Raw genomic sequence first — 13,735 nt, 5'->3', positions numbered from 1 at the left:
ATAGGCATGATATATTAGAATGAGTATGCAATCAAGGAAATAGAATAACCAAGCCAACCAACTCATATTGACACGACTCAACAAGTGTAAGACCGAGACAAAGTATAGACGGAGTATCCGGCTCAGAGGCTACCTATAAAGCATGTCCGAGATACCACACACAAGACTACATCCTAGACTCCAACCTCCTGGTAGGACGACGATCATAATACGGTCCTAGTCTAAACCTGGATCCAGACTCTCGGGATGGACGTCACCCGATTCGATATGCGGTGACCTATCCGCATCCAAGACTCGAAACATGGCACACAGACCGTAACCAAAGGTCGCGTAACCCCAAATCGGAAACATGGCACACAGTCCGTAACCAAAGGTCCGAAGAGGCGGTAGGATAACCCAATCCGAAAACATGGCACACATATCCGTAACCAAAGGTCCGAAAGGGTAAATAAGGAATTTCAAGTCGTCACACAATGTAAAATGTCACACTTGAGTCACAATAAGAGTAAAAATGATAATGCAAACATCATATGACACGGGATCATTAATGTCACATTCATACTTATGGCTTGCAGCTCACCATAAGTACGGATGGGAACATCAATCCCGACGATCATATCGCAACTAGAGGGCTTATAGCTCACCTCTAGTATCCGATAGGACCAATACTCTCACAACAGAACAATATAAGGCATTATCAAGAATATGACTCTCACAATTACTTATTTATAGTGAATATCTCATACTTGTGTTATATTACTAAGCATTCCATTTTATAATTTAACATGCCGGTTAAGTAAAATATAATGAAGGATAATGAATAGTTTACGTTTTATGAAAATTACGGGATAAAATGTGACCAAGTCCGAGTGACTCATTTATGAGTCCAATAAATAAACTGTAAGGAGCCCAATAATTAAATAATAAGAAATCCATCAAGTCCAACATAGAAAGCCCAACAACAAGATCAAATGAGCCGAATAAATTAAATATGTGAGAGAGCGATATTTAACGAGTTACGTTATATAAAATACGAGACGGAAATTAAACCACTCGAATAAACCAATAAATGAATCAAATAAGGTCCAACCACAAGGAGCACACCAATCCAATAGATAAAATAAGGTGAGCCCGGTAGACAAAGCATAACAAGCCCAATAAAAGAGGAATAGTCAGACCAACAACTAGAGTATATTGAGCCCAATAAATTAAATGTGTGATAGGGCGATATTTAATGAGACGGATATATTATTTAACTATACTTTAAATGAGCCAAACTAGCGCCCAAACAATTTTATGAGCACGACTCAGGAGTTATTTGGACAGCCAAAATCCCGACCCCACCAACACCACCCGCGGCTGCCCAGATAGCCGGGAGACAACCATACAACCCGCCGCGAATATAAGTGTTTTAAGGCGGAGGTTTTAAGTACAGAACAGACGATGTTGAGGAGTGTTAAGCAAGCATTGAAACGGGTCTGAAATGTTACTCCACTCATCCCAAAACAGAGGCCAAGCACGCACCAAAACCGACTCATAACCTCACCCAACAAATCACCATTACTTCATCTAATTGACCACCCAACCCAGCTACTATAACCAGGCCGATTCACCACCATAATGCCGGCTGAAACGGAGTAAACGTTGCCTCCAACCGATCCGTTTCAAACGACCACCAAGACCCGTCTCACCACTCGACTTGGGCCAGACGGAAATTAAAAGGGCAAATTTGAGACGGAACAAGGCACGACTATAGCGAGAATGACCACCAAAATTTACTATAATAAAACTCAGAAAAACCAGAAGTAGGGCAGCCATTTACTCGTGCAAAAGAGCAACAACCTACACTCGAAACCACCATGGTCGGCTCCATCATGAAAACTAAGCCATGTAGACACTCAAATAGCCATGTAAGATGACAACCAAAACTACAAATTCAGTCACATACATGATGAAGACAAAAAAAACTAATCTTTTCAACAAACAAGAGTGAAAACCGAGAAAAAGGAGAAAAATCGACACTTTGTCGAGTAACCTATCACCGTTACCTATAACTCTTGAATTCCCGAGTGAAAACGTCCAAAGCACGAGCTTTTCTTCAGTATTCGAGGTCTTCAACTAAAAGGGAGGAAAAACGAGCTATATGAGTCACCAAAACCGAGTTTGTCATAAGATGCCCATTTTGAAAATTCAACAAAATCAAAGCTTTCCTACCTTAAAAGAACGAGGAAGGGACGAGGAAGCTAATGGTGCAAGAATTATGAGATTTGGTTGAGAGATGAAGGCGAGATCGGAGTTTCAAAGGTGCGAAAATGGAGGTTGAGTATTGTTTGTGGTTGTTGCTTCTTTCGCAAGAAAGGAAGAAGAAGAGGGAGTATAAAAAGGGGGGTGGGGACGCGTAAACAAAACAACAACAATAATAACCACACACATTTTATAATAATAATAATATAATATATATATATATATATATATAATAATAATAATAATAATAATAATAATAATAATAATAATAATAATAATAATAATAATAATAATAATAATAATAATAATAATAAAAATAATAATAATTGGGCGTGTTGTCAATTTCTGGTTGGTCCGAATTAAAGCATGTACAAAGTGAAATGTGACGGTCTATAGCTAGACGGATGTTGAGACGGGAATTATTATTAGTACTGTCATTATTACTGTCCGACCAAAAGTACGTATTCATAAATTCTTATATAAATTATGCCTCAAAAATATAATTTAATAATACGTATTTTTATATAAATGAGCTTTTATATATTACCTTTATAAAAATCGTATTTGACATAAAATTAATTAAATAGAATAATTCAAAAATATTTAATAAACTAATTCAAACGGTTTAATAAATTTTAAATGTCAAAATGGGATATTCGCGGGTGTTACACCCTCGGCTGTGACGGACCTTGTTTGGTCGGAATGTGTGTACGGTAGCTAGAAGTGTCTATCATATTAGTTGCATGCATGTTTATGTGGGTCGTAGTCTAGGTAAGCGACTATTTTTCTTTCTCTCTTACATATATATGTTCACCCTTTGCTTCATGAGAGAAGAGTGACCCGTGAGAGTCCATTATTAAAGGTCTTGCAAGGTCGACGGTTCAGCTTTATTATAAAAATCCTATAACTCGTTTGCATTTGACTGTTTTGCTATAAGTGTTAGTTCGCTTGCATTAAATTAGTTTAAATGGGCATTTGTAGCTAGCTCTGAGTTATCTTTTCCGTTCCATTAGTTTGAATTTAGTTTACTCGAGGACAAGTAAAGGTTTGGTCTGGGGAGATTTGATACGTGCATTTTATATAGTCCTTTTTGGCCTTTTTATGCACGTATTTCTATGCTTTTATCATAGTTTTATGCTACGAAATGCCCCGAATATGCTACTTTGGTTTTTTTTGTTCTATTTGCAGGAATGGACCAGAAAGTAGTGAAATCGAGCCTTTTACCATCTGTTTAGCATGCATTTGGAGGAAGAGTGAATTTGGAGCGGGAATGTAGCTGTCTTGAGATGCGCAAAGAAGTAAGATAGCTAGGCGAGCAAATGAAGAACTTCAAATTGCTAGTGCCTATTTTAAAGAGCCATATCTCGAGTTCTACAACTGATTTTCAGGTGATTTCAATTGGAGATGAAATCTTGTCCTCTTAGCTTTCCAACGCCACCAGAATCGTCCTGTTTGCCCAAGTAACGAAGAAATGGCAGCCGTTTGAATTACAGTGCGCGAAGCAGGAATTGTGCGCTCGAAAGTACTCGATCGAGTACAATTATGTTCGATCGACTCCTTTTTCTACTCGATCGAGTAGTTGCATTTTAGGTTTTACTTGATCGAGTATTTATTTCACTCGATCGAGTGGTTTGAGCTTAATTTTGCTCGATCGAGTGGTTTCAAATCACTCGATTGAGTGGTTTCTTATTGGGCTCGGGCTTTTTAGCTTTATTTTGTTTTTAGGTCAAATAAAATCGTCTTTCCTATAAATAGGAAGACGACAGTACACCTTGATCATCTCATACACTAGTTTACAATACTTTTTCCTTGTTACTGCTGCTACTTTGTTCTTCTCATTTTTCCGGATCTTATTCTGTAACTCTTTCTTTCCCTTTTACTCTCTTTATTTAATGTTTATTGTTCTTCTTTCCCTTGCTCTTGCTTTACTTTTACTCATGTCTAGCTAATTCTCCCTGCTAGGATTAGGGGAGTCAATGAACCGATGTTAATTGTTAATTAGTTTATAGATCTGTCATTGTGTTTTTGTCTATGTTGTTAATCACTGCTTTAATTGTATCCTGCTAGTTGAATCGATGCAATTAGCCTTTTTAATCTTGGTAAGCCTTGACCTAGACCGGAAGGTTGGAAGGGGTGAGACCCGCAGTGAACAATAGAATGCTTTAGTGAGGGCGGAAGCTAAGCTAATAGTATTTTAGGGCGAATTGAGACCGGAGGGAGATAATCATTGCCCCTTAGACCAACACATCGACTAATCCGTGACCTTAACTGCAATTAATTGACGTTCATTGATGACCCGACATCCTAGTTTCCTTTCCCTCTGCTTAATTTCTCTTATCTCTATTTCTCTTGCCTTAAACTCCTTTAGTTTAGTTTAAACAACTCAAAACGCCCACTGTGACCTTAGACAGACCAAGTAGACAAGTGGATAGTGACCGCCTCCATGTGTAGATCGACCCTACTTACTGCTAGCTTCTGTTAATGTAACTAGGTATTTTATTTTTGGTACCTGACGACGGTACCATCATTCACCTAACTCGACCTATAAGAACATGCATGCAATTTAACATGAATAGAATCTCTACAACCGTACATACGCATTCCAACCAACTAATAACCAAGGCACATATCGAGGACTTACATTTGGGTAAGTGAGGTAATGGATAAGAAAGGGCTAAAATGAATTTGGAAGTGTGGAGTTAGCAGCCAAGCTAGCAACAACAGATCTAAACTAGTAGCTAGTATTTACACTTTAGATAGATGTTAGAAGTCATTAGTAGTAAATATTAAGAGTTAGTGTTTTGTATGTTAAAGGATCTTAATGTTACTAGATAAGTTAGAAATTAGGAACTTATATAAATACGGGTCATAAGTCATGTTAGATTAGTGAGAGAGTGTATGCTTAATATCCCGAGTTAAGCATAGTTGGAAATCTTAGCTAGTAGCTAAGTGTTGGAAGATTGAGATTGTATTATTGTTAAGTTAAGGTTTAAGAATAATAATACAAGTTGGGTTGTGGTTAAGTTCATAACAAAAATATTGTGTCTTTAAATTTTATATTATTTGTACCAAAAATCCCAACAATTGGGATAAAAGCAAAGTAAAATACACGTGACTTTATCAATTATCATGGCTTTATACGGGTAAGTATGAAATTTGCTGACATTGGTTAAGATTGAAAGTATAGGTTAAAAATTACTCCCTTGACTCAATTATTTGTTTACTTTTAATTGGAGTTTGTTCAATAATGTGCGTATAGGGTAAAAATTATGTCGGAATACTTGAACTGATAAAATTAGAAAATATGGTACATATTTTATTATGTTTTTTTACTTCATATTAAAAGTTGAGAATTCGAGCGATATCGGTCCAAACTTGTATAAATTAGTATTTAGATTACTTATTTAAGCATAGATATATTGTTAATGGATAAAACAAATTGATTAATATTCGACTATAATTATATACTCTATTTGTTAGGCATTTTCTTAGTTAACATTGTACACGACAAAGGACTATAAATAGGTTCGTGCATCGCATCGGCATTAAATTTAGTCTATATATAAAAGAGAGTTTTTTCAAGTAATTCTAGACTGTCCATATCATCACAAATTAATTTAGGAAAATATTATAAATAATATTTTTGATGTAAAAAATAAAGTGGTAAATATTTTAATTACTATAATAATATATGTATCCTATTTTATAGTCAAGTGATATTTCTAATTTTTATATAAAAATTTATACATTTCATTTGGCAAAATAATGTCGGTAAAAAAATTATGAAAATAATATATTTAGATTCGTAGTAAGAAATGATATCATTAGAGTATAGATTTCATATAATTTGCACATATTTAAGATGATGTACTTCTTAATATGTTATATGTTCTACATTGAACGTATAAATATTAGAATTCCCCCACGTCGAAAGATTAACATAAGGTGAGCTGATCCTATGATTATAAGACATCCTTGGTACTCAAATATCAACCCAAAATCTTTTAAGTCTCTCAAGTATTTTCTTTGAGAGTTCTTAAAAGTTAAGATTTTGTATCATTATCTCCATAATATGATATAAAAATAATGTGGAGAATGTTTTAAATATTATAATATATATTTTCTATATTATATTCGGTGTTGTTTATAATTTTTATATAAAAACTTTTACATTTCATTTGCAAAAGTATCGTTAAAAAAATTATGAAAATTATATAATTAGATTCGTGATAAAAAAAATGTTATCATTAGAGTATAAATTTCTTATCATTTGCATATGTTTTAATTATGATAAAAAATAGAAAAAAAAACGTATGAACATAGTATAGTATTAATCGGGTTGGATGTCTAACTAGGTGCAAAAAAAGATGGCGTACTTCTTACTTCGTAGTATGTTATTTATCCACATTAATATTTAGGTGTTGTTAATATATAGTGTCTAAGTAGTAAAATTGTCCAGCGTCGGAAAATTACCAAAAGATGCAGGGGCGGACCCAAGATTTAAAATATGGGGTAGCAAAAAAAAATTTCAATTCGTATATATCAATAAATTTTAGGATCGAAAAAAACATACATAACTTGTTAAATCGAATTTACAAATAAATATATAGTACAATGACTGCTTGCATAATAACTTAAATTTTGTTATTTTCCACCTGAAATTTCAAATTCCATTTTATATTTATTTTTAATTTATGATTATTTTCTATTTTATCGACTAATTTTTTTATCTTGCAATTTAGCGAATTTTTATTACTTTTGTTTTATGCCTCAAGTTTTTTTATACTTGCTTTGTAAACCACACTAATGGAAAAAACCCCTATTGCGTCAGTTGTAGAGGGCCTTTTGCGTCGGTTTTGGACTGACGTATATTGAGGGGTCGTATTTGCTATGCGTCAGTTGTGAAACTGACGCAAAAAGTTCACCATTTGCGTCAGTTGTGCTTTAAAAACTGACGCAAAAAAGAACCATTTGCGTCAGTTGTGTTTAAAAAACTGACGCAATTGTATGTACAACCGACGCAAATGCTTCAGCATTTGCATCAGTTCTTTATAGAGAACCGATGCACTTTCTTTATTTTTTGCGTCATTTGTTATAACTGATGCAATTGATATTTTTTTAGGGCCAATTGAATTTCTCATTTGCATCATTTCTTTCAAAAACGGACGCAATTTATTAATGTTTTTTTTATATAAAAATTTGTTGCTGAAATTATATAGAACTCACAATCCGAATACCAAAACTTAAAATCCTGCAACAATAAAAATACATCTCATGTAAACAACATTACATCTCATTCAACCCAACAATGTTCCAAATACAATCCAATGTATAAATAATCTAACAAACGTCTTTGTTACTAAGCTAATCTATACTAAATGTTCTCTAAACATCTAGTAAACTTACATAAAACTATAAATCAATTCAAATTCGATGCCACAAACCTAACACAACTCAAAGTCTCAATCGGACATACTCATGCCAATAGTGCTCGATCGGAGTGGTAGAAGAATACATAGATCACCTGGCAACCCTCTCTTGCCTTGACCCTATCTAGGAATATCCAATCTACTCGATAGCCAACTCCTCATTGATTAATGCACTGTTGGTTCTGGTATGCACTCGCGGTTCAATGCTGAGGTTGGAGAACCTGCATATAGATCACAAAAATAGTCATTGAGTATGCACCTTTTAGATAAAATGAGATAGATGACCTTCCTAAAAAGTGAATAGAATGACTAATGATAGCTAGGTGGAAGTGTGAAATGGGACAAGTTGACAAAGATAACAAACCTACTTAGGCTTCAGCAAAAGGACATTCCAGCACCCTTGTTCACATCCTAAGATCAGATTATGTGAGTAGCAAGGTCAGGAGTGCTATAAAAGATGAAATAGTTACACATTTTTAGTTAGTGATTTGGAGGGAAAAGGAGGGATCTAACATAGTAAAAATTGACGGATAACATATTAAGTTGGGAGGGAAACGTTTTTCCTCTTACAAGCCAATTCAAAGTTGTTTTTAACATAGTAAAAATTGACGGGAAAACACCCTTTTTCCCTCCCCCATCCCATACTCATACCGCCCCTCCATGGCTCTATCCCCCTCTTATTATCCTATCCAAACAATGCAATAAGGCAATCTCATCAAGTCTTGTTTATATCCTGAGTAGAAATTTACCGAGCCAATCCAATTGAGCGATGCAACTAAGAATGAAGGTAGAATAAATAATGAGATAGCCTCACCAAAGAGTTATCCTCGAAAGAGTACCTGAGATGATCTAATAAGCAGTTAGCAAGTCCAGCTTCTGAGTGGCGTAGAACATCCCAGTCTTTTCTGAAAGTTAGAGTCCAGGATCCATAATGATGGATTTCATTCTTATAGATCTAACAATTCGACAAGCAACCACACTAAGTAATTGTTGCAATCATTCATTATCTTAGTAACAAAAAAATACACCAGCATCCTCCAAAAGGTTAGACAGAACAAAAGAAAGAACCGAGTTTTTAGAAGACGAAAACCTCTAATTATTAATGAAAGTCATTGGAGACATAACTGAGCTAATAAGCTGGTACAAATATGAGTGGAGCAACGACAAAGTAGATTAATGATAACAACCAAGGACACCCCTTCTGTCCCCATCGGGTAAAACAAAACTGTTCAAAGCAAAGAACTGGTCACCCAAAAAGTAAAGAAGTCTGGCTTAGAAGCAAAGTGAAAACTAGTCAAGAGTAGACATAAAAGTTTACCTAGGACAATATTCCATTTGAATATACAGAAAAGGTGATTCAAGCTTGTTTACCTGCCCAATATCTAACGAGGTACCAGCTGTACCACCCTCGTAGGTGAAGCTTAGGGTAGCGCCGGTCTGTGAACCCCAGGAGCTGTCTCCCAAATGTCCTGCAACTCTGATTTCAATCCATGCCTAAAAGTTTCAGAAGGGAAGAAAAGCTATTAAATCATCAAACTAATACTGAACACAAAATACGAGCTAACCCAACATTGCTATAGTTAAATGAATCGTGTATTCACAACCTTGATAATAACGCATTTAAAAAGGAAACGGTATCATACTAAAAGTGACAGTGTGAGGGTTAACACGCCAACATATCTTCGGAAGCCACCGCATAAACCTGCAAGAAAAAAAATCAAGTAATGTTAACTGAGCAAACACGTTGACATACATAATGTGATTCCTATCACATATTTTATATATTGTGGATAATCATGGTACGTAAGAAACAATTATGCTTCAAGTGTCCTTGCAACACAATTCCACTCTATATTTATCAGAACGTTTATTCACGCATAAGTAGTATAACAGCCAAAAGTAAAGGGTAATGGTCCATAATATGGCTATAATACATACTTTTCCATTCTTGCAAAGTGCAGCACATTGTGCCTCGGCTTCAGAAGGAGCCTGCACCACAAGAAAACTCAGATTTATCAAAAAATAATTGACGGAAAAAAATTCACAAAAAATAATGAAAAATCACCTCAACCACAGGCACTCCCATTAATCCCAGTAGTTTCTAACAGTCTTCGTTGTGTTGTTTTGTCACCTGCAAGATTAGAGAGTGACCAGTAAGAGTGTAAGACCACTGTGCTAGGAAAGGTCTTAGGCAATGTCACAACCAAACTTTTGTTAGGCCCTTTGCTCTATTAGCTGCAAATTACACATTTAAGAAACCTACATCTGTTCCCCTCAAACAAAAGGGCGGACTTCTTAAAAGAAAAAATAGAGTTGGTGAGGGTTTATTTTCTTAAGCGACAAGTTACTAAATCACAAAGTTGCATACCCCCAGAAGAAGTTTAAAAGCTGTAATCAAATTCTCATATAGAGATAACATACTTTTACGATTCGTTTACTGAATTTTTCGATTCCTTATTTATCTCCTTCCTGCATTTATCATTGAAGAAAGTTAATAATAGGATAAACATAATGCATATAGAAAACAATGAACCTGTAACATGCTGCAAAACAAAACAGAAGCAGCGTTTTCAGCAATATTGATTGGCAAAATCCACCTCTATGGCTGCAGATAAATCCCCAGTTGCATCAGCTCGTTTGGAGTGCCCACATGGTCATAATCAAATCAACTGAATCACTAGTTTTAATGAGTTTGAGTGACAAGTAGACAGGCCTCAATACTGTTTTGCAAGGTCGGAACATAGCAAGGAGCAGGCAGCGGGCCTAGCCGAGCAACGTTTATGCACTAAGACACATATGAAATTGACAAACCTTAAACAACATTAATGTAGCATAGCATAAATTAACCCACCCAAACCAACTAATCAAAATAGAAACCCCCCAATTTCACCTAACCCTAACCATAACACAATTCTAGATTTACATTCAATTCATACTAACAAATCAATTACTATACAAAATTGTTTGTAAACAACAATAATAAACCTTATTAAAAGAACTTACAACAAAAAACTCAAGTAAAAACCATACCAATATCAAATTAGGAATTAGATGCGTAGAAGAGGGTGAGACGGCGACACTGGGGTCGGCGGCAAGTCGTAAGTGGGTCGGCGGCGAGCCGTCTGTGGGTCGGCGGTGGGTATCGATTGAATGTGGGAATGGAGGAAAGGGAGTGTTAATTTTTTGTTGAAGGAATGAATGGGAAAGGCACTCGTGTTGATGAGTTAATATGTGAGTGGTAGGTATTTGCATCAGTTTTAGCTATAACTGATGTAAAAACGTATCATTAAATAAGTCGGTTTAGTGATGTAACTGATGTATTTGATCAAATACATCGGTTTTCATAATAACTGACGCATTATATACGTCAGTTTTTTAAAAGAACCGACGCATTAAGCTTACCTATAGGGCAAAATTGCATTCCCGCCAAAACTAAGTACTTTTTGCGTCAGTTTTTGTAGAACCGATGTAAATTGATTGACGCAATAGGTGTTTTTTCTACTAGTGCCACCAATCAAAAATAAACTCTATACAATAAAATTAAAGAACTAAAAATACGGTTTTCAAAGCATGGGAATATGCATATAATGTGAATTGAACCTCGGACACATAGGTAAAATACCAAAACATTTACCATTAAACTACTTGATGTTTCATGTGTAATATAATATTATAATATGCATATATATACTTATCTATTATTCAGCAATATTTGGGATATCAAAAATCCATCTGTTATCGATCTTTTTACGTTTGGGATAGCGGACGTCACCCCTTGCTATCAGGTGGGTCCGACCCTGATAAGATGAGATGATCCTATTATATGGTTAAAAAAATTATGAAAATAATATAATTAGATTCATGATAAAAAAAATGTTATTATTGGAATATAGATTTCATATTATTTCCACATATTAAAGATGATATACTTCTTAGGGGTCGTTTGGTTCGAGATTAAGGAATAAAATGGAACGTAGTATGATATCATAGATGTATGATATTTCAACTCCATTCCATCTCAAAGTTGTTTAGCTCAATCTAAATAAGTAAGGGGAAGGAATGAAGTTTATTGAAGAGGAGAAGGTGGCCGGGTGTGAGTTTCCAAGGGGTTGAGATGGAGTTAGAATCTATTGACTATCTAACTTCTCTAAAATCACCCAACCAAACACTTGAATAGATTCAATCCATTCTAAACAAGTCAACCAGACACCCATTAGTATGTTATATGTCCCACATTGAACGCATAAATAATAGAATTGTCTCATATCGAAAGATTAACATATGGTGTAGTGAATATATGATTATAAATAGAAGGCATCATTTGAACTTAGATATCAATCCAAAATCTTTTGAGTCTATCAAATATTATCTTAAAGAGTTCTTAAGAGTTCTTTTCAGAAGGTTAGCCCATTGTTGTTGTTGAACTAGCTTCCTTGTCTTCACAGTTGGGGAGTGCACTGGTGAAGTAGGTTGGCTGACCCCCAGCAATTTAGTGTAATATTTAAGGAAGGCATGCTCATCAGGCTCCATATGAACACTCTTACCAATAGCATGAAGCCACATAGCATATGAAAAGTGGGCTAAAACTAGTTCCACACGTTCCGTAGAAGACAAAGTTTGGCACTAGTTCCAGCTTTTATTTTAATTTTCCTTTTTTATGTTCTTAGACCTATCCCAAAACCTTGTCCTTACCCTATCGTTAAAGATAGACTTATAAGGGTGTGCACACATTTGATTCATCAAGTACAACTTTGACCGGTATTTTACCAAAAAGAGTGCCCGGCATTTGAATTACATATGCGCGATTTAAAACTCTACTACATTATGTTTCATAACATGAGAAGATATAAAGTTATACGATGGTATAGTTATCAGTGCACCACACAATCACGCATATTAATTTTAACTTGTGACATAATATATACAACTTTATTCATATGGGGTGTGATGCACTTTTGTGCAAAGATTAATGTAAACCACCAATTATTTACTCGAATAACCTTTAAAATAGTCTCTTAATTAATAACTAACTCTCACAAGGTTTTTAGGTAAATTAAAAGGCGGTTTTACAATAACCTAGGTGTAAAACCGTCTTACATGAGAATTTGTGTTAAACAAAAAAAGATGCACATGAGTTTTTTTTTTTTGTGTGTTTTTTTTTTCAATATTAACAAAAAGAAAGAACAATAATACAAACATAATTGAGTATGAAACAGCTCTATAATTTATGTTTTTTTCGTCATTAAAATTTGTAATGAAGTTGAAAGGGTACTCTGATGACTTGTTAGTTTTTCAACTAAACTTGTAAAAAGATAAACTATCTGCTACTCCATCAAGTGCAACCCAATTTCATCCATAAACTGACCTGCAAATTTTAAATTTGTAGAACTAAAATAAAATTATCACCAAAACCATCGGTCTTTGATCCTCTTGAACTTTTGAACATCTATCACCGTGAAGTTGGTTGAAAACTTAGCAGAAAAATTTTCTGAAAAATGAATTCATGTAAAATAAGGTCAATGAAGTACTCGTATAAAGTATAGAGTAATATATAAGTGATTATCAGGTTTGTTGATCCTCGAGAACACCTAAACAATTTTTTTTATATAGAGACTATCATTTGAGAACTGAGAGTGAATATGACGAGTAAAAATATGATGAACTTACCGTTACAATTTAAGTTTTCAACGCTTGCTCAAAGTCATTGCATATTTCAAAAAATGCATTAGTTTATCATAAAAAAAACATAAAATAACGAGTATTAATCAACATAAAGAAAAGGGTGATCATCATCATAGAATGAAGAAGCACTAAATCAGGGGCGAACCCATGATTAAGAGTACGGGGTAGCAAGCACTCTAAAAAAAATTTAGTTAAAAATAGACACGGCCTTAAAAACAAATGTTTGTTAACAAAAAGCTTGTTTGTTACTCGTATTACTTGCTTTTGTGTCTAACCTCGATAACAAATATTCTTCATAGTTGCTCTTTCATGGACAAAGATTACTCTTTCATGGACTTTTTTCCATAATATTTCCATCAACTACCCTTCTTCTAAAAAAA

General features: G+C 34.6%; 1 protein-coding gene across 8 annotated transcripts; it reads right to left on the bottom strand.

Annotated features, from left to right (window-relative positions):
- Positions 1-7,521: 7,521 nt before the first annotated feature.
- Positions 7,522-10,932, bottom strand: LOC141591958 (uncharacterized). 8 transcript variants are annotated; one of them, XM_074412485.1, is made up of 10 exons: positions 10,704-10,932; positions 10,271-10,342; positions 10,095-10,142; positions 9,739-9,804; positions 9,612-9,662; positions 9,317-9,375; positions 9,045-9,167; positions 8,513-8,628; positions 8,038-8,084; positions 7,522-7,894 (listed from the first exon to the last, which is right to left on the bottom strand). In XM_074412485.1, exons 5-9 carry the CDS (start codon positions 9,637-9,639, stop codon positions 8,078-8,080), a joined length of 333 nt encoding a protein of 110 aa, XP_074268586.1. In that variant the 5' UTR covers positions 9,640-9,662; positions 9,739-9,804; positions 10,095-10,142; positions 10,271-10,342; positions 10,704-10,932; the 3' UTR covers positions 7,522-7,894; positions 8,038-8,077. The 8 variants fall into 8 exon arrangements, 6 of the variants coding, with proteins under 6 accessions (XP_074268586.1, XP_074268587.1, XP_074268582.1 ...); XM_074412486.1 differs by having other exon boundaries at positions 8,042-8,084; positions 10,271-10,458; positions 10,704-10,891; XM_074412481.1 differs by lacking the exon at positions 8,038-8,084 and having other exon boundaries at positions 10,271-10,436.
- Between the last annotated feature and the right edge of the window lie 2,803 nt (positions 10,933-13,735).

This window comes from Silene latifolia, chromosome 7 (genome assembly GCF_048544455.1).
Source record: "Silene latifolia isolate original U9 population chromosome 7, ASM4854445v1, whole genome shotgun sequence".
In the NCBI taxonomy this organism is placed as follows: domain Eukaryota; kingdom Viridiplantae; phylum Streptophyta; class Magnoliopsida; order Caryophyllales; family Caryophyllaceae; genus Silene; species Silene latifolia.
Note: the sequence above shows the minus strand (reverse complement) of the source record. Positions and strands in the feature narration are given on the sequence as shown.

What these genes read in the sequence shown, in the direction of transcription:
- LOC141591958 (XM_074412481.1), bottom strand. Translation starts at nt 9,639, where the DNA reads ATGTGCTGCACTTTGCAAGAATGGAAAA. An exon ending in CCCTCACACTGTCACTTTTA is followed by an intron (nt 9,168 to 9,316) that starts GTATGATACCGT and finishes TGAAACTTTTAG; the next exon opens with GCATGGATTGAAATCAGAGT. An exon ending in TGCTTATTAGATCATCTCAG is followed by an intron (nt 7,895 to 8,512) that starts GTACTCTTTCGA and finishes ATCTATATGCAG; the next exon opens with GTTCTCCAACCTCAGCATTG.